The sequence below is a fragment of the Agelaius phoeniceus genome, chromosome 5, assembly GCF_051311805.1.
Source record: "Agelaius phoeniceus isolate bAgePho1 chromosome 5, bAgePho1.hap1, whole genome shotgun sequence".
NCBI classification, from domain to species: domain Eukaryota; kingdom Metazoa; phylum Chordata; class Aves; order Passeriformes; family Icteridae; genus Agelaius; species Agelaius phoeniceus.
In genome coordinates, this window is record NC_135269.1 from 13,387,362 (window position 1) to 13,412,572 (window position 25,211).

Consider the following 25,211-nt stretch of genomic DNA (forward strand, 5'->3'; position numbering starts at 1 on the left):
ACTGCCTCCTCCTTTCCCTCTGTAGCCTTCAAAGCAAACAAATCAGTCCCAGGCAACCACAGTCCACATGTTCATGCAATTTGAAAACAGCTGCAGGTGGTAACCTGACTTACAGTGTATGCACAGGTCTGAAGATTTTATTCCTACTGGGGCTCCTGGGAGGCTCAAATAAGAGGCCTGAGTTGACATCAGTATCATAAACAAGTATCTTGCAGGAATTATTAGAGTGAAGACAAGCAGTTAAAACTGCACTGAAATCCCCCCATTGATTTCACTAGAGGGAGCTCGAAGACTGAGAAAACAGCAAATTAAAAGGTAATATGGAGAGGAGCTCCCCTGGATTCAATAAGAAAATCTGTTGCTGGTAAAACCTACACTGAAGATTCAATGTATTTGTGAGTGGGACTGTAAGAAGGAGCCAAAAAAGGCAGCTCTGATTTGCTTCTTGTAAGAGCAGGAGGAACAAGCACACTGCAAGACAACATCACAGCACAAAGGAAGCAGTAACATTCACTTTCTCCACACACTGCTTCTACATACCTGCAGCCTTTCTTATTCCACATACAAGCAGGACCAACACATTTGCTTAAAGTCCCTGTTTAATTCACATCTTCCAAAGTTCTTCCAGCCTAGACCTAATTTCTCCCAAGAGCTATTGAGATAAGGAAGCTCTTTTCTTAGAGGAGGGCCTGTCTAATCACAGTTCAAGAATTCCCAGGTACCACTAGTACACACAAACCAGCTCCATGACCCACCTCTCAATCCACTGAGCAGCTAGGGCTAAAAGATTCTGGGCTAAGTCTGCACAACTGCCTATAAAACTCAGTAAGGACAGTAATATCCAAGCAGTACTGACTTACAGCAACTGGGGAAAAGATGAAAGATATAGCAAACTCAGAAGCTAGAAAGAACTCCAGGTTCTGAATACTCCAGGTTCTGAAGTTCTGCCTTGTTTACAAAAACAGAAGATGAGTAAGAATTTTAAAGAATCAAAGTCCTAGTCCCTGAGAACAGTGCTGACTGGTGTGCTTTGCAGTCCTCTGCTTCTGAATTTTGCAGCACAGTATGAGAGAAAGCCAGCACACTTTTCAGAGACCCTGCCCCCTTTTTGCAGCCTTGCCATACTCACCCTCTGTGAACAAACTCCCCTTTGCTGACACTCTCTGCCTCGATGCAAATGTCCATGAAGTCCTTAGTGCGCTGTGCAAAAAAGGATTCAGGAACCAAGCAGTTAACATCTGAAAATGCCACACCCATGATACTGCAATATGTTCACACAATGGCCAGTCCTTTGTCCCCCAAAAGGAGGCAGAAGATGCATTTCTGCATTTCATGCTTTATTCAAATCTCAACTTGGGATTTGAATTAGAAATTACAGACTTTATTTTCCCATTAATGAATATTCAATAAATACCACAAGAAGCAAAATAATGAGTCACACGCTTGGCTTCTTGTTATATTTAAAGACAATAGCAGATCTCTTAGGCTCTTATTTAATTTCTATTCAATGGGTCTTTCATGAATTTAAGCAATAGTACAATGATACAACATTTGGCCACCAAACACCCCAGTAAGAGAATTTTAAACAATACAAATTGGAAATCAAAGTGTCCTTGGTAACAATCCTTTAAACTCCTTACTTAGCTTTCCTATTTACAGCCTGCCCTTAAACTGAGTACACAGTACAGCTTTTTTCAGGAAAGCAATTTTGATTAAAAGATACAGCTTCTTTTTTAATGTATTTTAATATTTTTGTTCTGGCAAAAGTTGCAGTGTGCAGATGCAATCAAAATGACAGGAGTAAAAATAAATGCATCTATTTATTGAACTTGGTTTATTCCTTTGCTGTTCTGCAGAGGCACTGCCTGAGCTGCACCTGTATGGCTTTATCAGCTTCCCTTCAATGGGGCAGCCTCTGCATGAGTCTGAGGTGAGACACAGATTGGCTGGCAGCAGATATGGCCTGGTATTGATTCCAGAGAGCTGCTGGGCAGCTTTGAGGACTACAGGGACAATGGTTTCAAGAGAGGGACTTGAATGTAGTAATAAGGGATCCACACTTGTAAAAAAAAAGATGCAATATCAAGATACTTCCCAACTCAAGAAACAGGAAAGTACAACTGGCCTAACATGAACTTGTCCATTTCTCTAGGTTTTGCAAGAGACCTGAGAACCCTACATTATTTCCTTCTTTTCAAAAACAATATTAAAATGCCTCTTGAAGGCCTAAGGGAGGCAAAACAGACAAAACCACAGAAAGAGCATAAGGGAGTTTGAGGCAATCAGATACTTTTTGTGTTCTTAGGTAGGTCTGTTTTTACTTTACATCACTGGCTCCAATCCAGTTCAACAACCAAAACTCTTCTGTTAAGTGTCACCTAGAAACCGCTAAAAAAATACCCAAATACAAGTCTCTGTCTAGCTTCTACCATTACTAGGACACTGACAGTCCAAATCATAAACCACAACAAAGAACAAACTAAAGTTCATGGTGGCATATTCTAAGGAGAAACCAGGATAATTTTAAAAAAAACTAAATTTGCCTGTTTGGGTTCTTTTGGTCTGATCCTACAAGATAACATACCAATATAACTCACATTTTCATGTTCTTAAAGACCATGACTACTAAGGAAGAAATATGTTGCAGAAAGTTCAACACCTCCTGTTAGCCTGGGTATAGTGGAAGGGTTTCCTGCACCCTTGAGGAGGAAATGCAGGGCAGCTCACAAGTATAGGATCACTGTGCAAGCATTTTCCTGTAAAATTAAAGACTGACATCTATCCAAATAGCTTTCACAGCAGTAAAATTGCACCAAAACACAGGCATAAGCCAAAGAGAGGTTCTAAAACAGTGAATGAACAGCATGAACGTGCTGAGAAGGTTATGACAGGAACAGTTCCTTTGATGCCATGCTTCTATACTTTCAACTACATGCACTTCCTTTCCTTCAAATCAGTGTAGCCCATGTCCTTTCCCTAGTACCAATTATTTTTAACTCCACTCTGCAAGTCTAAAAAAAAAAAGAGAAAAATAAAAAATTCCAGCCAGACACTCAGGCTCAGCTTCCTTCTAGCAGCAGTTGATAAAAGAGAATCACTCTCACATAAGTGAAGAGAGAAAGGAATGCTTCTTGGTGCTTTTTTTACTCATGGGAAATCCTAAAACTTCTGTTTGGCTACTGAAACCTTGTACAAATTCTTTCTGATCCCACTGCATCCCAGTTTTACTTTGGTCTCCTGTGCTTTCACACTGGATCTGAAACTTGCCCATTCCTCGATCATGGACCTCTTCTTCCATGAAGCCATAAATGTTATTTATATATATATATGTATTTATATATATGTTATTTTATACACCCAAGAGTTGGAGTTTAGCAAGACAGGAAAACTCTGTGGGCAGGCAGCATTTGGAATCCCATTATGTTAGGGTCTTACTGCTAGATCAAGCTGCCTGTTCCGAGTTGCAATGGAAAGCTCAATGGTGGACAGCTTCAGCTCCTCCCAGTCCTCTGGGGCTACCTCGTGGGGGAACTCTGTGTAGCAGGAAGAGAAGGTATCAGTCATTAAGCACAATTTAATTACACAGATCACTATGAAGCAGATGCCAGACACAAAAATCAGTCTGAGCCATTCTGGTTAGTAGTTTTGTTTCTCTAAAATGTCAAAATCTTAAAAATTTCAAAGGAAGCTTAGGAGTACTGAAAAAAAGAAAAAATACCATCAGCATTTGCAGAGTATGAGAAAAGACTGTCAAGCCCAGTACATCACAGCCCTGTGAATCCTTATGTCCAGAGATTAACGTATCTTCTGGGCTGGTGACAGGAACATTTACAAAACCCGCTTAATGCTAGTACCAAAATACCAGGAATCCAATGTTCAGGAGGCTGTGGTAACACATTTTCTACAGGAGGCAGCTCCACAGTTCAGTTCTCATATCCAGGTCACTTGGTTCGTGCTCCTACATGAATCACCTCTGCTAGCCAAGGAGGAACCAGGTCTTAGCAGAATACCCACCCTCCTTCCTCCTGTGGCCTGCCATGTGCACTGCCCAGACAGCAGCCCAACCCAAGAGAGGCTCAGAACACAAAATTTATGGCACAGAAAGAATTTCACATACTAAGAGAAATTTAGGCCTGGCCCAAATTTTACTGTTCAATTTAAAGCAACATTTGTTGCTCTGTGTCAGCAATTCTCCCCACCCTGGAAAAACAAAGGCTGCTCCTCTCTGCCCAGCTCACTAAGAAGCCATTCTGCTGGAAGATTTCAAGAAGCTCACCCAGAAGTGCCAAGTATCCTCAATGGATGCCTCCACTGCAAAGGCAACTGTGAGTCCAGGGAATGCCCTGGGTTCTCTACAAGTGAGTATTTGCTTATGAGACCACAAACACTGGCAGGACTACTCTGTTCCATTTCTAACAGACGCCTCTATAACAGTCTTGACAAAAACAATAGTTTAAATAAATAAAAAAAGGAAACAAACAGATAAATAACAGTAACAAAAAAGAGAGCAGTGAAGCAGACACCTCTGGATGTGTTAGAGGAGTAGAGCCTGCATGTGAGTTGATGCCAGAGCACAGCCAGCCCACCTTTTGGGGATGACCAGTATGATCGAAGCCGTCTGTAAAGCCTCACATACAAAGGAGGTCTGGATGATTTCTCCTCCGGCTCTTCTGGAGGTCTCTCAGTTGGACCCACGTACATGAGAGCAGCTTGATGTTTCTGAGGCCACTCCTTGGATTTACATGGAAAGAAAAGACAGAAGATAAAGGACATTTTGCTTAGGGCATGTCCTGTTTATTCTGTTTAGTCCTGTAGCCTAATTATTGTGTACTCACACACAGTCCTGCAGAGCTACTCAGGCCCCCTCACTGCCTCAGCCTACTTTATGGCTCGCCAGTCTCCAGGTTCATGGGGGAAATGACATTTCTGCAGTTTCAAAAAGATTACCCACAGTTCCCAAATCCACTAATCTAATCCTTCCCTGCACAGAAGTAAGGGCATTTTCCCCTTGATGAACAGAGGGTGAAGGGATGTTTCCTTTGCTGCTGATGTGTGGCAGGGTGACACAGCTGCTTCTGGCTGGAGGGAACAACCCAAACCAGCCAGGTCACCAGTAATGTCTGAAAGCACAGTTGGTTTCTGCATGGCAAAAAAGGCAACCTCAAAGAGCAACTGCTCAGCAGGATCCAGTGCAAACAGACAAAGCCTACAGTGCTGTGTGCAGCCAAGGGGCACTAAAACCTGACAGGCCTTTGTTTTCCAGCAACTCAAACAATCCTGACCTGACAGTCAGGTGCTTCTGAACAGCAACTCAACAGCTCTTAAGGCAAGTCATGTGAGCTCCCTAAAGCATCTTAAAAAAAAAATAAAGTACCAACACATTATTCTTGGTGATACTTCAGATTCCAGCACCAGGGCTACAGAAGAACCTTAGCTTTTGAAATATTTCCAGACACTGACAAAATTCACTTCCTGGCATTGTTTGAAAATAATTTCCAAAATGCTGCAAACACAAAATTTAGGGAGGGAATAATTTAATAGTTTTTAAATTAATATACTAAAACAACACAGCCAAGAACCCACATGAACTCAGTACAATTATTTTTCCATGTACAAAATTTCAGAAGTAGTTTTGGATCATATAGCACAGGTTGGTAAACTAATTCACCTCACACCTCTGAGAGCAAGGAATACTTCCATAATAAGCAGGACAAACAGAGGTTGTATCAGTAGGGCAGTACACAAACAATAAATATTAATGATTAAATGGAAAAGAAGCAATGCTGTGATCATTTAAGCCTGTGTATTTTAGAAGGGATGATAACACTCATAACAATGCCCCTACCAATATGAGAGGTGCTATTTCCAATTACACTTTTTTTCAGCCATGCATCATCCTGTTTCAAGAGACCCACTGCAGTAAAACCAGAAAATATGAAGTGTGGAGCAGCAAACACAAGCCAGGAAGAGATTAAACTCAACAGGATGGAGACACTTCTTGTGGAAATTAACAAAATCATAATATAAGAGGCACATAAAGCAATGTGAATATCACAACTAGGTGAGATCAGGTAGAAAGTTTTCTATCTAAATGGCTGAAGAAGTGGGCACTTCTCTTTAACCTTCAGCAAATTAAACAGATCTTTTTAATGTACAATTAATAGCTCACCAGAGAAAGCCACTATCACCAGCCCCAGCTGAACCTAAGGACTCAAAGAAAGTAAGAAAGGAGGTGGACAGAAAAGAAGAATAGGTTTTTACCTAGAATGCCAGAACACAGAAGCATAACCTCAAATTTTCTGTGGATGAGAGGGGGGAAAGCCATCCCAACTTTTCTGGATACTTTACTATTAAGCCTCCCTTTACAGGAGCTGCCTATAAAGGAAGCATTGGCATTGTCACAGACAGCATGGCTAGACTGCACTATTTGATCTACTGTACCAGCTCCTGGGCATTTTCCCTGCCTTTCAGGAGGTTCCTTATATGTTGAGAGAAAAGGAAAACCATGTGAATGAAAATGCCTTACCTTTAATACAGGTCAAATTTTAATCTTTCCAGGATCAATTTTAAGCAACAGGAAAGTTTAAGGTGAGATAAAAGCTATTCAACTTCATGTTCATTTTACTACACAAGGAAGCCTGATTATCAATGTGCATGAGCAGTCTAATTATAGACCCTTCTGCCAGAGGAATAAATCAGAGTGAAATGTTATTACAAAGACTGTTGAGAATATGTGGCTGAGCACTTCAGCACTTCACCACTGCTGCTCACCAGTTTCACAGGGGGTTACTGGCTTCCCCAGGTGATCTTGGAGCAAAAATTAAAAAAAAAATTTACAAGTATTTTTTTCTCCTTTCTCTCTTCAGAAGTAAATCTATCAGTTGGTAGGCTTTTTAACAAGTTGAGTTTTAGTCCCATTTTATTTTGTTACCAGAATCCTTCAGGAAAGCTTGCAGACATATTATACAAAGCAAAGTCAGCCTGTTCATTTCCCAAACACTCTCCTCACAAGTAATATTTACCTTAAATATACTGAACAAATGAGCTGCTTTGGTTTTCAGAGGCCCAAGGTACCAGTACCTGGAAAAAGAACAGAAATAGAACTTCTAAGATATCCAGGAGTCAATATTGGGAAAGGGAGAAACTCTGCATGAAGTCAGAGCATACAGACTTGTTTGCCACTGAGTTAGTGCTCCCTGACAACCTTTAGCTTTTTGATTCTGTAAGATAGTTTCTACACATCAGCAGCCTAGCAGTGACATCCCTATCCTGAGTTACACATCACCAAATTGCAGTGTATAATCTTCACTACAGGCAGCAGGACATCTCACTACCAGAATTTTACTTTGCTGTGTGAGACAACTGGGGATGATTCAAGGGTCTGTGGTCTAACAGCTGGTGGTGTGCATCTCAACAATATGCAATACAGCAAATTTCCAAAGGTTAGAGGAAGCAAACAAAAACCAAAAGCTTCAGTGACAAAAGAACCAGCAAACATTCATTAGTCCCAAAGGATTCTCACATCAAAATCAGAGTTTTACAAAATAAAAACCCTGCCAGCCACACAGCACTGTACAGCTAAAGCTAAAGATGTGACTGTATTTAGGCAAGCTTGGCACACATTTTGATCAGTGTCATTCACCAAAGAGGGTCAACAAAGCACATTGAACACCACCAGCTCAAGAGTTCTGCAGATCTAAGGATCTCATTAACCATTAAGGCATGCAAATGTGCCACCACTCCCCTCAAGCCATGAAATTGTCTGTAAAATAGTAACAAGACAGCACCAGGTCTCCAGCAGCACAGTCATTAGCAGAGGGACTGTCAGACACACTTCAGGAACTCTGACTTATGGCTTAACTCCCTTTGAGTTCTTTTCAGTTTAAGATCTGCTGCACTGGAACACACCAAATGTTTTTAGTCCAATAACCCATCTCTCACAGGGAGCAAAAGTGGATGAAGTGGGAAGGTATAAAACCAGGAGTAGCACACGAGGATTTTGATCCAAGCAGACTCTGAGCACTTGTCCATTTGTTGCTGAAGTGCTTTCCAAGCTGGACATGTTTCTCTGCATTCAAAAACATTTATGGAAGGAAGCAGGGCTTGAGGATGTTCATGTACCTCATGTACCAAATGCTGTCATGCCTCCAGCACTGAGCCCAAAGGACTCTTACAAAAGGGAAGTGCTGCAGGGAAAGATGTGAAGGCTGACACCAGGAGAAGAGCAGAGCATGGGCAGGAAGCCCAGCAGGAGTGCAGAGCAGAGGGAAGTGCACTTCCTTGAACTGGGGGCTGCAATTAGCAGGAGAGCCTGCAGCACAGCCAAGTCAGCACCTACACAGCCCACTAAGAATGTCCCTGGCCTGCCAGGGACAAACAACCTGACTATTTACTGCATCTCCCCCATCCCCTCTCAAACCTACTCAAACATTTGCCAGACAAACTCCAGAGGTCTGCTACCTCTTCCTTCCTGACAGCTCATTCACAAAGCACATGGTATTTCCTTATAGCTGCACTTCCTCCATAAGAGCTTGGGGAGTGAGCTGCTTTGGCTCTGCTGCTCCTTCAGCAGATAATACCTGTCACTGGATACACAGACACTGACATGTTATGTGTCCATCTGGAAAAAGCCCAGTAATTATGAGTTTAGCATCCTGAGAGCAGTCATCAGATAGCACAGTCCATGCCACTTCTGGCAGGAACCTGAAGGCATTTCTACTGCATCTGATGTCCCTTGCTGGAATTGAGTTTCAGAGTACACACACAGCTTTTCATTGGCAGATGATGAAAAACAATGGCCAATTACTTTACTTAGACTTTACTCAAGGGAGAGATTTTCCCCCTGTTACAATCTGAATAAAGTTCCAGAAGCAGATACCACAAGGCAAGAAGAAAGTAAATACTTAAAAGAACAGGTCAGCACCAAATATTTATTTCAATTTACAAGAATTCTGATACATCTTACACTCCCATGTGTGTAATGAAAGATCTAGCAAGAGCGGGTGCCTCTGCCTGTCAGATGCCTACATTCAGAAAAAGACTTAAATGAGAGAGGGGAATGTGTCTTTTTAGGCAACAGATACTAAAAAGGGGACTGTTTCAAAAAATAGTATTTTCTTACTTGCTAGCTTTAACTCCTGCATCTCTATAAGATCCCCATCTTAAACCAGAGACTGCAAACACTGGCTGCTCCTTTTCTCCCTGTAAAGAAAAACAAACATTGCAAAATTGCTTTCTCTTAACTTCAGAAAATAAAGTTGGAAAAAAAGGTACAAAAACAGCATAGCTACATAAAAATGTCTGTTAAATTTCTACACAGAAATTTAACAGAAGAGGTACGACAACAAGCTAACAACAATAAAGCTTAGCAGAATTTAAGCACTGTACACTCCATCTGCTCCAGAGAGGAATATAAGAGGTGAAGTTTTGAACAGGTAGCCTGAGTTTGACTGCACACCCAGCAATGGCATTTTCATTTCGTGGATTTGACTGTTAGCCAAAAGCAAGGAGCTCTGCACAGCAACACAACACTCTTGCTGCAGAAATGTCCATTCTACAACTGAACAGAAAAATAACATTCAGAAACCATACGAGGCATAGTCAAAGGTTTTCCAATTTTGTATTTTTCCATTTGTCAAAGAAAGCTATTAACTTCACAATCCACATGAATGCATCAAATCAGCAGACAGCTACTGCTCTCACCATTGCTATAGAAACACCACTGTAGTAAGTTTTGTATTCATCAATACTCTCTGAGTCTCAAAGAAAGGCAATGTTGAGGCATTCTAGTGTTTTCTTCTGTTTAGATTGTCTGATGCCATAGCACATGGTGGAGAAATGACTGCCAGCAGAACTGCTGATATCATAAACTAAAATTCCTAACAGCAAGACACAGAGGAATACCATAAACATAAAAAAATTAGAATGGGAAAGCTTTAGAAATGTTGCTTTTCAAATAAGTAGACGCTTTCACCTTGATCTGCAAGACATCAAGTGGAACTGTCTCTCCTTTCAAAATGGCCAATGTAGCATTAGTAATATGTCTGCAAAACAAACAGGAAAAAAGCAAAGAAAAACAAACAGGAATAAAAGAAATGAGTAAACTTTAAAATTACTTTTTTTTTTTCCCAGCAAATTTCACTACAAGTCCAAGTAGGGCTTTTTTTTAGCAAAAGTAAAAACCCCAGGGAAACGTGCTGCACTTAACTGAAATCAGAAAGCAAAATGGGTGGTTGCAACACATGACAAAACCTAACAAACAGCAAAATACAGAAAACAGCAAAAGGAAATTATCAGCCTAAGCTTTTGAGATATTCCTCCTTTTTGAGTTAACTTGAGAGGTCAGAGGCCAACTGTGTTGCCTCCTGTTTCAGATACTTAACACACTAAGGATCCAAATCCAGGTTTTATTTTAGTGGTAGCAAGTATTACAGCCTGGGAGAGAATGGGACAGCATGACTGGTCTCAACTCATGTGTCTGAGATTGAACTGCATTAGTTGTGTGTTAATTTATTTTGAAGTTTTTCATCAATGTAAATCTACCTATCAGCAATGCCCATACTGTTTAGGTCTCCAGTAAGTTGTGGGCAGTAGCCAGGGCCCTTTGTCATTTCAAGCTGTAAAGATTTCGTAACCAAAGTGTCTAAGCCCACTAGACAGTCTATGTTCAAACCTTGACGCATATACTTGACTGAAACCCCTTCTTTGTTTTCAAAGTTGGGTAACATTTACTTTCCATGCTGCATACATTTCAAATGTCTCAGCTGGACAAGGAAAAAAATACAGTTTTCAGATCCAGACCAATATTGATGTGAATCCGTGGGAGAAACTGTCCTTGGTTTCATCAGGATTACAATACTCAGACAGATAAGGAAGCTGTTCTTCTCACAGCCCATCTTCTCTCCCAGCTCTTATCTTTCCCTAAGACCTTTAGAGTTCCTTCACTCCTAAGAGAGTGCTGAAGGAACCAAAGCCCAAATATTTCTTCAAAAAATATCACTTCTGCACTTCTTAACTCGGGCTCTGCCACTGGTGCGGGCTGTTAAGCAGCCTATTGACCAAAATACCTTCAACTTCTCCAGTGTGCTGCAGTCCCACCTGCACAGTTCATTACCTTGGCACAGGAAGATCATCCATTTCAAACAGCTTCTTTAGAACCCAAACATAAATTATTATTTTAATCTTAGCTGCTGATGACAGCCTTGTCCACCTTTCTGAGCTTCAAAGCAGTCTGGTAGTTTTAAGGAAGGATGTTATGCCAGCTGACTCGTGGGTTTTATGTATGATGGATACCAGCAAGGGCTCCACAAAGAGAACAATGTTAATGAGTTACTGGGAGAGTGAGACTGAAAAGATTTCAGGACCAAGAAGAAATATATTTATTATTATGAGAGCAGAGGAAGGGAAAAATTGAAAAGAAATGAAGTGTGGGGAAAAGAAAGATTGACTCCCTTTTTTCTTTATAAGTGGACAAAACAATCCTGCAGCAAACTGAACTGCAAACAACAGATACCACCAGACTGGATCGTATTGAGGCTGCTGAAGAATTGGGTTGTTGGATTACTGCCAGCATCAGTCCCACCACAGGGAAAAGTCACCCCTGCCCTGCAAAAGTCAGTAATGGGATCCAACCTTTCCCATATTGCTGTATACCTTACTTTGCAGGTCCTAACCAGCCTATATGTGGACCAGTTTCTAGAATTCTTAGAGTGGAGAAGGGTCAGAAAGAGGACTTATTTTTGGCTTATTTTGTCAAATCCTTGCTATATCCTTGTCATACACTTTCTGCTATTCCTAAGAGGCTGATCCTTTTAATCCCTATTTAAACTCTGAGCATCACATGATCACAGAGAAATTAGCCACAGCAAATGATATCTAATAATACATACATTTCCTTCTTTTAATTTTTAGTCAGTTTTTGGAAGTCATTAACTCCGGTAAGTCCAGAGAATCATCAGGCTCTGCCCAGAGACTGCCAACTTCTATGTAACACAGAAGAAAAAGAAAAGCATCAAGCTACCAAGAAGCACTGCTTCTTGAAAACAACCAACCATGTTTCAGAAACATGTGATACTTACTGGACTTGATTTGTGCTCTCAGGGTACAGTGTGTGGCTCAAAGTGCAAGTTTTTCCAAGGGGTATGAATCCTATAGGAATCTTACTGAAGGCAGCCTGGACACATAAGGAGAAGAAATTAACATTTGCATGAAGCTTCCTGCGTGGAGATCACAGCTGTGTCTGGCATCACCCCTTTGGCACTGTGCACCAGGCACTTCCTCACACAATGACTCAGAACATGGCACCCAAATCCGTGAAGCCACCACTGCCAACTGGGTACAAAAGAGCTCTCTGTGATCATTAAGGGCATTGTTACATGCATTTTGGCAGCCACATCCCAACTAATGCATGGATTCTGTCAGCAATCTGCCATCTTTCTTAATACTGATGGAGGCATCACAGGCTCTGAATCCCATTTACCACAGCAGAAATCCCCCTCTGACAGAGTAACCTTGCACAGCAAAGAGATTTTCTCACTTAAGGAAATTAATTGATTCCTCTGCCATCCAAATCATGAAGCAGCAGAAGGTCTAATTTTTGGAACTCACTGACCATATTATTTTTCTGTACAGCTGTTCAGCAAAAGGGCTTGTTGAAGGAGCAGGTTATTACCCTGTACCTCATCTCAAACCTTGCTTTTTGAAGCATGTCAGCAAAGCAGTGTAAGCTACCCCATACCCCAGTGCATCATGCCTGTCCTGGGGGATGCTGCCAGCAGCAGCAGGACACAGCCAATCTGCAGCCACCTAGGAATTTCCCTCTCACTGCACACCCACGCCCTCTGCCCTGCTGTGTCTGTGTCACCTGCAGGTGCTAACACTCTCAAACACCCTGCTCTCATTTTCCTCAGCACTGCCTGCAGTGTGCAGATGAGAGGCTGTTGGCAGCTCCTGCAGTCAAGCTCTGCTCCCCTGGCTGCTAGGAACAAGGCTTCTGGAATACCCTGCACAGGCTCTTATCCAGGCAACAGTGGTGTGACACCCCCAAGGGAAAAGGGAAGCAGGGCACAGAGAGAGGCAGCTCGAGTGCAGATCTCTACTCCTAGGACACAGTGACATGATGGACAAGAATTCCTTGGCCAAAAACATGAAGTGACACGGTGGCAATACTACAATGCAGTATTCCACCCATAATTGTGCTGGATGCAGAATTCCCTACACTACAAAATGATCCAAGCTACATCAAGATAAGAAGCCAAAAAATAAAGACAAACTAGCCAGTAAAGCCTCTAAACTTTGCTTTCACTATTGTCAGATTATAAAAGTCTCAGGATCCAACTATAATAATATTAGATTTAAAACAATGATGCCCCAGAATTGATATAACTAGCCTTCCTTTAAAAATATTGACTTGGTTGCAGAGTCCCCCTTGTCACATTCAGACACAGCAAATGTCTAAACAGATACAATTCTAGCTGCCAAGGGTATCATCATAATCTTGTCTGGATTGTTTTAATTGAGTTTTAGCCAGCTCCTGCCAGAAGGTTTTGGGAACAATGATTCCCTCCTTTCTTCAATAACACTGTCCTCCCACTTGAAGAAGAAAAATCTCTCTCATTTCCATTCAGAGTGATCCACCTTGAGAGGTTAAAATTTGCTTAGTACAGCCATCTGCATAGGTAGGTATGCACTGCTTGAAGAAACAGCAAAGCAATCCCAAAGCAGTAGGAGTGTGACCATAACTGAATTCAGTTTCAAGCCTGTACAAACACAAGAAAAACATGTACTTCTGCCCAATGCTTCTGCCAAACAAAGTGGCATGCACAGCTGGTCCATGGGTCTTTGAAAATTGAGCATTTGGCTTCTCCACAATCCCTGCTCTGACGCTGGAAACTTCCCAAAGCCATGGCTTGGGAGTCACTGCATTCCCTCAGAAAGGGAACAAAGAACAGCAGGCAGCATTGCAGGACAGTAGCCCAGCTGGATGGCTGCACAGAAAGCTGGCTTCAGAGTAGTAAGCAAAGTATTTGCTGGAGGCAGCTGAGGCCAAGAGATCACAGTGGATGCATAAGACACTCCAAGAAATAAACACAGTTTTTAAAATGACAACTTCTCACCTCGTCTGCTCTACGGAGAAGTCCAGTTATGACCTGAAAAACATGGGAAATGCTCTAAGAATTTTATTTTTTAGTTACAATAAGAACAGATGAAGTTCTTAACCACATTTAATCTTGGAGATTTAAGGAGCAGCTACTCTTTTATGGAAGGTGCTACAGTTGTTTACATGGGAAAGGAGGAATGTTCAGCCTGCAAACATGTTGGAAACAGCAGGTTTATGAGTGTGCCCGAGTACATGCTGGTACCACAACCAATGCCAGTGTAAATGTTTTAACACTGAATAATGCTCTGCATAATGCAAAACCAGCACTGGTCAGTGCAATTAACACAAGGCCAGAATGACCTACAGATGCATTCTGATCCCTTTTTCTTAAGGTCACTGTATTCATTAAGCCATTGTCTTATGAAATCAGTAGTTAGAAATCAGGAACTGCTTGAATAAAATACAGTCTTGAAAAAGAGAGTATCCCCCAGTTCTGCTCCAGTCATTAATCATCTTGACAATAGGCATTTATTAAATAAGTTCCAAGCTTTGTTATCATTCCCACGTAATTTTTAAATTATCTGATTCCCACTTAGCAAAATATGCATTCCTCTTGGGGAGTTTATAGAGAGGAAGGAACTTTGAAAATCAAACCACTACAACTATACCACACAGAAAGAACAAGTTAGAATCATGTCACTCCAAAGAGTTTGCTCATTCCAGAATAAAGTTCTGGAAGACAGCTATGTCACCCACTCTTTTTGTCCCCCCTCCCATCATCTCTTAAGACTAATACCAACCAGCAGAGTGTTCTGTCCCCAGAATATTAGAACATTTACTAAAAACACAGATTTTAACTGCACAGATCTCTAGGAACAGTTGTTATGAGGCTGCTGCATTGCACAGACTCAATCTTCTTGCCCTCAGCCCAACCATGATTCTCAACAAACCAGGCTCCTGCAGTACCTCTTGGACTGTGCCATCTCCTCCTGCAACAATTATCAGATCTGTATTTTCCATTATTTCCAGAAGCTGTTTTGCTTGTCCCTCGTAATCAGTCTGAAGAAACAGAGATCCAAACATGAGCACTCAAATGACTATTTTTAGTATATCTCTTTCCTAGAAATAATCACCTATTCATTTGGTTAATAGTTATTTTTATATAGGCACACAGTACTGCGTATTTCTTACATTCAGAGTTTTTTTTTCCAACTTACAAAACCAGATTGATGCATAATATAATATGTGCAAGTAAACACACACAGACACACACACAGAGGTTAAATGAAATATCAGAGCAAATCTTACTCAGTAGATCTAGAATACCACAGTAACCATCTTATTTCCAGGTAATATTACATTGAAACAAATCCAGGAGCCAATCACTTGCAGAAGAACTCCCACAATTTTTAGAGCCAAAGTGCTCAAGTGCATCTCCTGAAACACAGCATCAACTACACAAAAGGCCACTGCCTGAAAGCCACTGACAATGGATTTAGCAGTAAAGAGTACTGACTTTTTAAACCATTAAAACTGTTTTCTGAAAAATTCATGACTTTTACAGAGTCATCTCAACCTCACTTCCTGGCCCAGCCCTGTTTTGCCAACTTGTTGGGTCTAACACTACCAAGCATCAGTTTTAAGTCTTGCAAAATGATTTCTTCTCTTAGGGTGGGACTAGGTACATTTAATGATCAGAGAAAGGGATTAATAAAAAGAGCATTTTAATACTAAACCGTGTGGAAAAGATTCCAAGACTGAAAGATGCATATCAGAGTACTCTGCTGTTAGGACACACTGACTATTAAGCAATCCACATATCACATATCAAAAAAACTGCAGAAAGAGCAGAATCTCTTCAATGTTTTGTTGTTCTTCTCTTTCCAAAGGAAACCTGTGTGTTTATTCACACCATTAGAGTTCTGTTTTCGTGGTGAGAATGTTGAATTATTTGGAGAGACACAGAAATAATTTCAGTGTAAAGATAAAAGGTTATTTTTAATTAATCTGAACAGTTCAACTGGATGTCAAAATTCCTCAGTTTTCATTTCTTCAAATTCAGGCAGAAATGACAAATTCAACAGCAATGGGCACGCACCACTAGCCAGCACTCAAATATTTAGAGTTTTTTCTCAAACATGAATTATAGAAGGGCTGCTTGAGACAGACAAACAAGCATATGTACTGCTTTAGCTGAAAATTAAAATCTCACTACACTGTTTGAAAACCAACTGTGAATTAAAAAGATTAGGTGTCGGCCTAATATCTCAGTATTTATTTCTTCCTGTAAGATATCTACAGGACAACTGAGAATTTCAAATGCATATGGATTTGAATTTCAATTCTTCAAGAGGAGAAAGAAGAGAGTCAATATTTCTACTGTAGCAGGACGTATCAGTTCTTACCTTAACCACAGTTACATCCAAGCCAGATAAGTGCAAGATTGGTGCAGCATTCTTTTCAAAAAGGTTCCCAGCTTTGCTAGAAATAACAGAGTAAAAACTGTTTAATGATGCCTGTGGCTGAAAAAAAAATTAAAAAGGAAAGAAACAAATGAATAGCAAAAAGAAATCTACTTAAAACCAAGCATTCAATCTCCACAATCAGTCACTCAACCTGACAGACAGGAAAGATGAGATTTCGTGTGGTTCAAATGCATTACATTTCTAGTCTCATATCTCAGATGTCAGGGTTTTGTTGCAGTTTTAATAAGTGCACAAGAGGCTATCTAACTTTCACCAAATATAATTTTAAAAATCCATTAAAACAAATTAAGACCTCCAGAAAGAAATTTGTTAGAAAATTAATGACTTAGAAAGCACTAGCCTTTAGGACCACAAAGAAGCCCATGTAGGCTTTAAGAACTATTTTTAAAAACCCGATTATTTATTACTACATATTATTTAATAAGGTTAGAAGCAAAACGTTGACCTTTTTGTTGTAGGACTGATAATTTTATACCTGTCATTGCATAACAAAAGAACTATATCTCTAACTATAAATTGTTTACAAGTGGAAACATGAGACTTGGTCAATACTATGCATTTTCCAGACTCACAAGAACATGTGAGTCTGAGCACTTTCATGTGCTCATCTTGGTAGTAATAACTCCACCCCTCCACAAAATGCAACTATTCCAAAGCTTATTTGATCAGCAGAAACAGACATACATCACATCCAAGATTATGGTTTTTCTGCTGATGAGCATGTAAAAATAGCAGCCGACCTCTTCCAGGAGTCTTGCTCCAAGCCCATATTTAGCCTCTCAGTTTGTGGGCACATCCCTTTCAAGGGCAGGTTCCCACAGAAGTAAAATCACTTCTTGCCAACTTCAAGTCTTGAAGCAATCAAGGTCATCTCTTACTTCTATAGTTTTTGAGGATGGAAATGTATCACATGCAAAAGTTTGGAAGGAATACAAAGGAATTCTACATACGAGGGAATGACAAAGGCCAAAGCACAGGATTAAAGAAAAAACAAAATATACATATATATGCGTGTGTGTTTAGAAATAATTCTTCCACCTCTAGCAACTAATTCTATTTCTCATCCCAATATTTTTGGTGAAATAAAGTTTGGCATAGTTACATAGCACCAGCTTGGCATCAGAGGGAGGCAAAAATGAGCTCAAAAATCTGGCTGGCTTTTATAGTGGATAGCAGAGCAAAAAATGCAGAAAGAGTGCCTCAAATGAGAGTACTGGGAAGGGGGAATTTTACCCTTTGCAAGCTGCTGGGTTGAGGAAGACTGTTGCTTTCTTCAATGGCATAGTGGCAGGCATCAGCTGGTTGCCAAAAGCCTAAGGAAGAGAAAAAGAGCAGGGCTCAGTTTATCTTTTAAGCAGACTGCTAAAACAGTTCCAAATAATGCATCTCTACAAATGTCAATGGGCTTTCAAGCCCCATGACATTCAAAATACTTCCATCTTCAGCCATTGTACAGGTCTCTTATTCAAAGACCCACACTCTTAGCAGCAGCTCACATCACTGTCATAAGTACTTTTTAGCTCATTTTTACAATTCCACCACCATTTCATTTTTGTCAACCTCTGGTTTTCTGCAATGGGCAGAAATCCAGGGAGCTCTCCTTGACTCCAAGGTTACTGGATTTTCTTTCTTTAGGTAATTCTCGTACACCTGCCAGCCACCTTCTTTCTGCATTCTTTCCAACTTCTGAACTTTAATTTCTCTATCTATTCTACTCATTTTAGTATTTTGTATGCTTCAGTTTTTGAAGACAGGAAAGATAATTACAAAGAGAACCTGCCATGACCTATAAGCAAGTCCACTGTTTCTTACACTTTTTTTAAGCTAATCTCTCTCTCTAAAAATCATTAAATTCCTCCTCAACTTTTAATTCAATTCTGAAGAGGTGTCTCAATTTTAAATTCTTTAAGAGTTTCTCCACAAAGCCTCTTGCACTTTGGACCTATTTCCAAAGCTCTTCAGCACAGGCAAGGAAATGCAAAACTTCCACACACGTTACATCCTGCTCTATAAGCTTCTAGAAGGTCACTTAAAGGCATCCTCACTAACACACCAAATCAAACTGGATTTGAACACAAGGAATACAAGGTATCCAGCAATACCATCCAAAGCCCCACAAAGAGAAGGAACCAAAGACTACCATGCTGAACATGGCCCAGCCAACTGTTCCTGGCTTTTTGTCCCCTTTCCCTTGGAAGTTAACCCCCTAGCAGGAATTTTAATATTGAAGGAGGTAATATTGTACACAAAACCCAGTACATTTTAGTGGCTGTTAGCTACTTAAACTCATTACTAATTCCATGTGCAAACCTTGCTCAGGAAACTGTTGTCATCTTATTGCAGGAGTTCCATACTGTTGTCTCCTATCACAGAAGTTTCATACCTTCTTGGCATTGCTCATGGGCAGCTCCTCAGAGCACTGACTCTTTCTTCTTCACAAAGCAGCCAAATGACTCCAGTTCCCTTCTCAACCACCCACCCCACTCTTTTATAGCACTCTTCTTCCCATTGCTTACAGCTGTGGCCTGTTAAAGTCAGGCCTGTTCCTAATCTTTGATAATTGGCCCAGCTGCAACTCCTTAGGGGTAAGATTACTCTCTACACTGTCTTTATTTTCTTATATTCTATTCCCCTACAGGAAACCTCAATTTAAAGAAGGGTACAGCTGGCTGTGCTGCTTAAAACATCCCAATTTCTTCTTCAGGAAAGAAAAAGCATGAGAGACGTTGCTGAGAGTAAAGAAATCTTCGAAGAAAGTGAAACAAATCAATAGCACTTAAGTTTTACTCAAAGATCAGCTGGAAAACAGACCAACTTATTATATTGCTTATTATATTGGGTGGGAATTGGGGAATAGGGGCCCTCTAGTATGTTACAGCTGTTAGAAACAACTAATTATTTGCTTAGGGGGCACAATATGATGTATTTGCATGCTCCAAACAATCTAGCAAGGCTCTAAACAACCCAACAAGGCTCATAAAGATTTTATTAGTAATGACATAATTGCTTCGTTATGTAATATACTTAGACATTTATGTTACATACAGAGGCATTTCTAAAGCAAATGCTGATTTGTAAGACAGGAAATAAAAAAATAATAATGCAATATTCTAGAAGTCTTTCAGAGCAGAACATAAGTAAAGACAACTTACAGTCATACCATAAAAATGGTTATTAAATAGATATATATATGTATATATGAAGGTATAATTTAGGCAAGTCAGTGCTTTTTCACTTTCTGGTCACATGCACACTTACAGGTGTTACATTTCTGGACTTCTAAAATGACAACCACTATTCTACAACTTTGAAAATTCCTTTATACAAAGCTTTTATAGTGCTTTATGAATACCAGCAAAGAAACTACATTCTTTTACAGGAAACTATCCTTGAGTGAATTGTTTGCCAGCTAAACAGCACCTCTTTACATGCGCCCAGAGTTCAGCAACAACAAGGTCAACCAGCAAGACTGATCTGCCAAGGAAGACTGAGTCACAGCTGACACTGATTTATCCCAGAGACAGAGGTGTAAAATGTTAAAAATATAATAAATGGGTTCTTCATTATAGAATCTTTCCATAATCATTTGCCACACCAAGGCTGTCATCATGAACTGATGTATTTAAATTCAGACACACATGGCAGAACCTTTGCATGAAATACTGCTGTCACGGATTCCCTCTCAGGCAGGCAGCTCCCTCACCAATTTGATAATGTAACAGGCTTAAAAAAAACCTAAAAATCCAATGTAAAAATGGTAAGAACTTCACACACACTTCATTCAAACTGAACTTTTTCTTTGGTGAGTTTTTTTCTATTTTTTTTCCAATACTTATATACAGCACTATAAAAGCAAGTAGCATTTTACAAACAATTTTAGATTGTTGTTATTCTGAGGAACATACCAGACACTTAATGCCTTAATGCAGTGCTGCTGTGTGTTTTCAAGCACTATTTGGCAATGACACATCAGTGAGAATGGAAATTGCAGCAAGAATTGATTACTAGGCTTTCTGGTTCATTCCTTTCTAATGCAAGAGTCTTCTGCAGGACATTTTCTCAGGCTTTAACCACTAAAATTGCAGGAAGCTCTACTGACAGTGCTTTTGTATTTTCATTTGTAAGAATAAGCCATAATGGAATAGAACCTGTCTCTAAATAACTGGATTTAAAAAATGGGAAATTCAGGATTTCTACAACTGAACTATCTGCTGGTACCAGTTTTTTCCTTAGCATTTACACCTTTTTGACAATACACACAAACCACTTCATCAGCTCCTTTTAAAAAAATTGGTTTAATTTGGTCAGCATGCTTCAAATACTGAGGGATTAATGGTTATTTTTTGTGATAGAAAAAAACTTTTATCACTTCGTTATTATGTAGTAAAAATGAACAGTGAAAACATAAAGACTCTGAAATTACAAGTATGGTTTATGAAAGCAGTATTTTCAGGGAAAGATTTTCCTTGTTTTTTCATGAGCAGTGAAGTCCCTGACATCTATTCTGGCATGAAGACCCACTGCACAAGACAAGTTGCTGTGAAAATCTTTCAACAGCAGACAGGCTAAATTTGGGATAATTCAGGTGCACAACACTTCTTTACTGAAAAAAATAATTTTCCAGGCCCCCGTACATAGCAATGATGGGAGCAGTGTTACACCCTGCAAAATGTCAAAGATCTGTCATGAAGAAGCAGGTTTAGAATAAACTTTATTTGTGGGAGGTAAAAACTCTTAAAATCCTACAGAAGTGATGTCATCCATGGGCAGAGCACTTACACCTCCACAAGACTGCTTATTAAGGACGAGATTTCTTTGTGGGAATATTGCAGTATGGGAGTTTGCTGACTGCTGTTTGCCCATGCAGGACACAAGCTAAGAAATACAACAGTCAGTATCCTGAGAGAGGAACTCTCCCCCCTGAACAGTGGCCTTCTTGTCCCTGATCAGCAACCAGGCTGTCCCCATTCAGTTCCCAGGAGATGGGTCCCAAAGGAGCTGGGTCAGTCAGTCATCACAGCTGGCATCCCTGGTAAAGTCACTCGGGGTCAAACAGGCAAGGGCAGGGTCTCTGCAGCTGAGCACTGACACAAAGTGGTTTGTGCTGCTTCTGCCCAGCATCCACCCCTCCTGGTGGGGCTGGGATTTCACTCTTATCAACAAGTCACCTCCCTGACAGAAGTTTACAGGCACAGAGCAATTGCACATGCTGCAATGGAGGTCTGGGTACTCCAGCAGCAATTAAGATCACCCCAGGGATAATGCTACCCTCCCCTGCAGCAGCAGCCAGTACACACAAGGGGCAGCACCCCTGGGCATCCAGGGAAAGAACACAGATGATGGCATCATTAGAAGGCTTGTCACGTAGGAAAGGCCCACTGGGAAAATCTCAGGAGCCTTGCACAACCAAGATAAGAGGCAGATTTTAATCAAATTTTATTACTTTAAACAGTATTACCTGGGCTTCTTGGCATGCAGCTCTTCGTAGCAGGTTATCACTATCAGGTAAGACAGAAAAGAGAGGGGACATTACGTTGTGTAAGTTTAAAACAATTTGCTCATTTTTTTTAAAATGTAGGTATGTACCCTTTTTACACACGGTTTGACAACACTGGAACAGAAAAAAACCCAAAACATTTTAAGGATAAAACACCCCCATTGATGCACATATGCATATTCTTTTTTTTCTGCATGTGCACACAAACATTCTTTCTACAAAAAACAAAAGCAGAAAACAAAGACCAGGAGGCCAAGTGTGCTGAGATTATGTAAGCTCTGGCACACTGTGTAACTGTGATTTATTTATTAAATTACTACAAAACTGTACCCCAGAGCTCAGGTGTGGGTTTTTCCAGTGCTCTTGCTGCCTGGTGTTTGCACTAAAGGTACTTACTTACCGTTCTGGCAGTGCAGAAGGGTTCTAGAGAGGACTTTGTGCATTACAACTGTGAACTGCCCTTTCCATCAGTCTGCAAGCCAAATACACATTAATGCAGCACCTCCCACTCACCCAGGTCTGAGCACGGCCCAAAACAGTAACTCAGAGAGGTGAAAAACATTCATTGCATTAAGTGAAGGGTAAAATCAAAAGAGAGGTGCTCAGCGTTAGGTATGGCACAGATGGTCTGTTCAGAAATATGTTCCTGACTTGTCACTGGCCAGGGTATATAGACAGCAAGCACTGGAGACACAGCTATTGAGTGAGGAATGAAAGTCTATTCCTTCCCCAGCCCCAAAAATGCCCTATTTCACCTTGCAGACAAAATGCCAAGTACTGTTCTGCTGTGCCCAGTGTCTTGCCTGTCCTCTAGATTCCAACTCTCCATCCTCCAGTTTGTCCTTGCCTAGCACCTGGCCAGACCATATATTTTTGTCTCAAAATATCACATACAAAACCCCCCACTTACAGTCAGCATACCAAAACAAACACTGTACCAACCAAAAGGATTAAAGACCAACCAGACAAAAACGGGTGGCTGGGAGAACAGCACACTTCTGCCCCAAAGTGTGGCTCATCAGGCCAAACCCTGCCATGGAAATGGCAGAACAGAAGGCAAGGCAAGGCCAAACCCAAGTGCCATCTACTTGATGCCACTGGTTTACAGAATTTATCTGTCACTGGAACTTCATAAGCTGCTCTTTTTGGCATCACCAAGAGATGCTGCAGTGCCATGAAAAGAGAAGTAGGGTGACTTCAGGTGAGATATAAAATTGGGTTCTGTGAAAATAACTACACTATAAAAGCCACAGATTTATTCCTGGTAATAATGAAAAGACAAAGGAAGAGTTCAAGCACAGAAAAAGAAAATATGTGAATAATACCTCATCAGGATAAAAAGTAACTGGAATGTCTGATGAAGAATTCCTCAGAGGCATGCTGTCATATTTGCTCCTTAAAACCAAAGGAGTAGATAATTTGTATTAAGCACCTGCAATATCACTTAGAGGAGCAACAGCCTTGGGTTTGATTGCAGTAATATGATGGAAATGCACCAGTTAAAATAACTCTGCAAAGTTTGGTGTTCCAGGCTGTGCAACAGCAGTGTCACAGCTAATTCCAGACACTCAGGACAGTGTGACAGGCTGAGTCCACACTGTGCCACTGAGGGCATGAGCCCTCACACAGGGACATTTTCACCTCCCCCTGTGATGACGTGTGGCCAAAGCAAATAGAAAATAATTGTGATTTCAATACATAAAATTGAAATATTATGGGATATCAAGGAGCCCCCATTATCAAATGATTGCTGCACAGTTGATGTCTTTGAGAATTGCTGTCCTAACCTTCTGAACAAATCCCAGCCAAACCCACGTTATCTGTTTACTTCACATTGAAGCTATTTTGTTCAGAAGTCAAGCTCTGTCACACTGTCAGCCAGGCTGTTTTCCTGGTGCCCCCAGCTTTATGCTGAAGTGTTAATTGTCTTGAAAATTAAGTCCAGAAACACTTCCCAAATACAAGCTGAAAATACTGTATTCTCTTTCTCAACCTCAAAGATCCTCAAAACAACTGTCAAGGATTCACCCCAGTGAGTTTTACCCATGAAAATTAAGCTTGACAGTTTAGATGTCAACATTTATGCTGATTTTCTCCTGCACTGAAGCACTTAAAGAGACAGAAGAAGCCTACTTTGACACTTACCATTTTGGTGTCAAAGGAAAAGTCTAGATTCTGAGACTAGAAGAATCATTTACCACCCAGCAATTTCCAGGTGATTTGTCTCACTTCTCCAGCAGCACAGCACCCAGAATCCCACACCATCCCAGCCATACTCATAATGTTGAATCCCATAATTCAACTGGGATATTTAAAAGTCCTCTGAATTTGTCAAGGATGTCCCAGTTTGGCTTAAAGATGCCAGGTAATGGGAATTTTTTCATTTCCTTAAAATATGATGTCAACACTTAACTAGATTCAAACTCCAGAAAAAACAGTACACGTGCACTAACAGGGATGCATTTTTCAGAACAGCAGTCCCCCTCCTGCACGACAGCTGCTGCATTTACTCACCTCACTGGCTCACCTAAAGTACCCCAATGGCCCTGCAAGTCCTCTGCAGGTCATAACAATCACTAAATAGAGCTAGAAAAATGTGAAAACCAGCTAAAAGGTAACTTCTTAAAGCCTTCTGCCTCAGTATGTATTCATTCTAAAAATATGACTGCTCACCAGCTCCCAGAAAAGATGAGACTTTAATAACAAACGTAAGATTTTGTTGATTTTTTGTACTTTATTGTCTACTATTAGGTAGTTAAAAGCTTTTTCAAGAATCCTCAAACGTGAGCAGGTGGAGGCGGAGGGAAATTGCTCCAATGCTTTAAAGAATACAAAGAAATTTCTTCTGACTTGCACCATATCCACAGCAAACTAAAAATCAATTTTTACTTCACATTTCCCCTAAGGCCTTATCTACAGCATTTGGCCTTAAAGCCAAACAGACAAGCAGTGTTGCATCTGCTGGCAAACTCAGGGCTGTCTTCCTGCTGTGAGAATTAAGCATCACACAGCTTACAGCTGGGCCAACTTGCTTAAGCAGTAAAAAATTGGGAAACGGAGAGGAACAAACAGTGGCAGCAGGGTATGGAAGAAAGAAACTGTCCTAGGCTGAACCCAAAGCCAGAACATT

General features: G+C 40.6%; 1 protein-coding gene across 1 annotated transcript in view; it reads right to left on the reverse strand.

Annotated features, from left to right (window-relative positions):
- The window catches only part of AGK (acylglycerol kinase), a 37,091-nt gene that overhangs the window by 6,084 nt on the left and 5,796 nt on the right, over positions 1-25,211 (reverse strand). Inside the window, exons 2-13 of the mRNA XM_054631637.2 lie at positions 22,043-22,082; positions 17,818-17,897; positions 16,504-16,579; positions 15,065-15,157; positions 14,115-14,147; positions 12,078-12,172; positions 9,974-10,043; positions 9,122-9,201; positions 7,023-7,080; positions 4,587-4,731; positions 3,436-3,533; positions 1,130-1,200 (exon numbers count right to left, since the gene is read on the reverse strand). Of these exons, the coding sequence (XP_054487612.1) occupies positions 1,130-1,200; positions 3,436-3,533; positions 4,587-4,731; positions 7,023-7,080; positions 9,122-9,201; positions 9,974-10,043; positions 12,078-12,172; positions 14,115-14,147; positions 15,065-15,157; positions 16,504-16,579; positions 17,818-17,897; positions 22,043-22,082 (939 nt within the window). The remainder of the gene's footprint in view (positions 1-1,129; positions 1,201-3,435; positions 3,534-4,586; positions 4,732-7,022; positions 7,081-9,121; positions 9,202-9,973; positions 10,044-12,077; positions 12,173-14,114; positions 14,148-15,064; positions 15,158-16,503; positions 16,580-17,817; positions 17,898-22,042; positions 22,083-25,211) is intronic.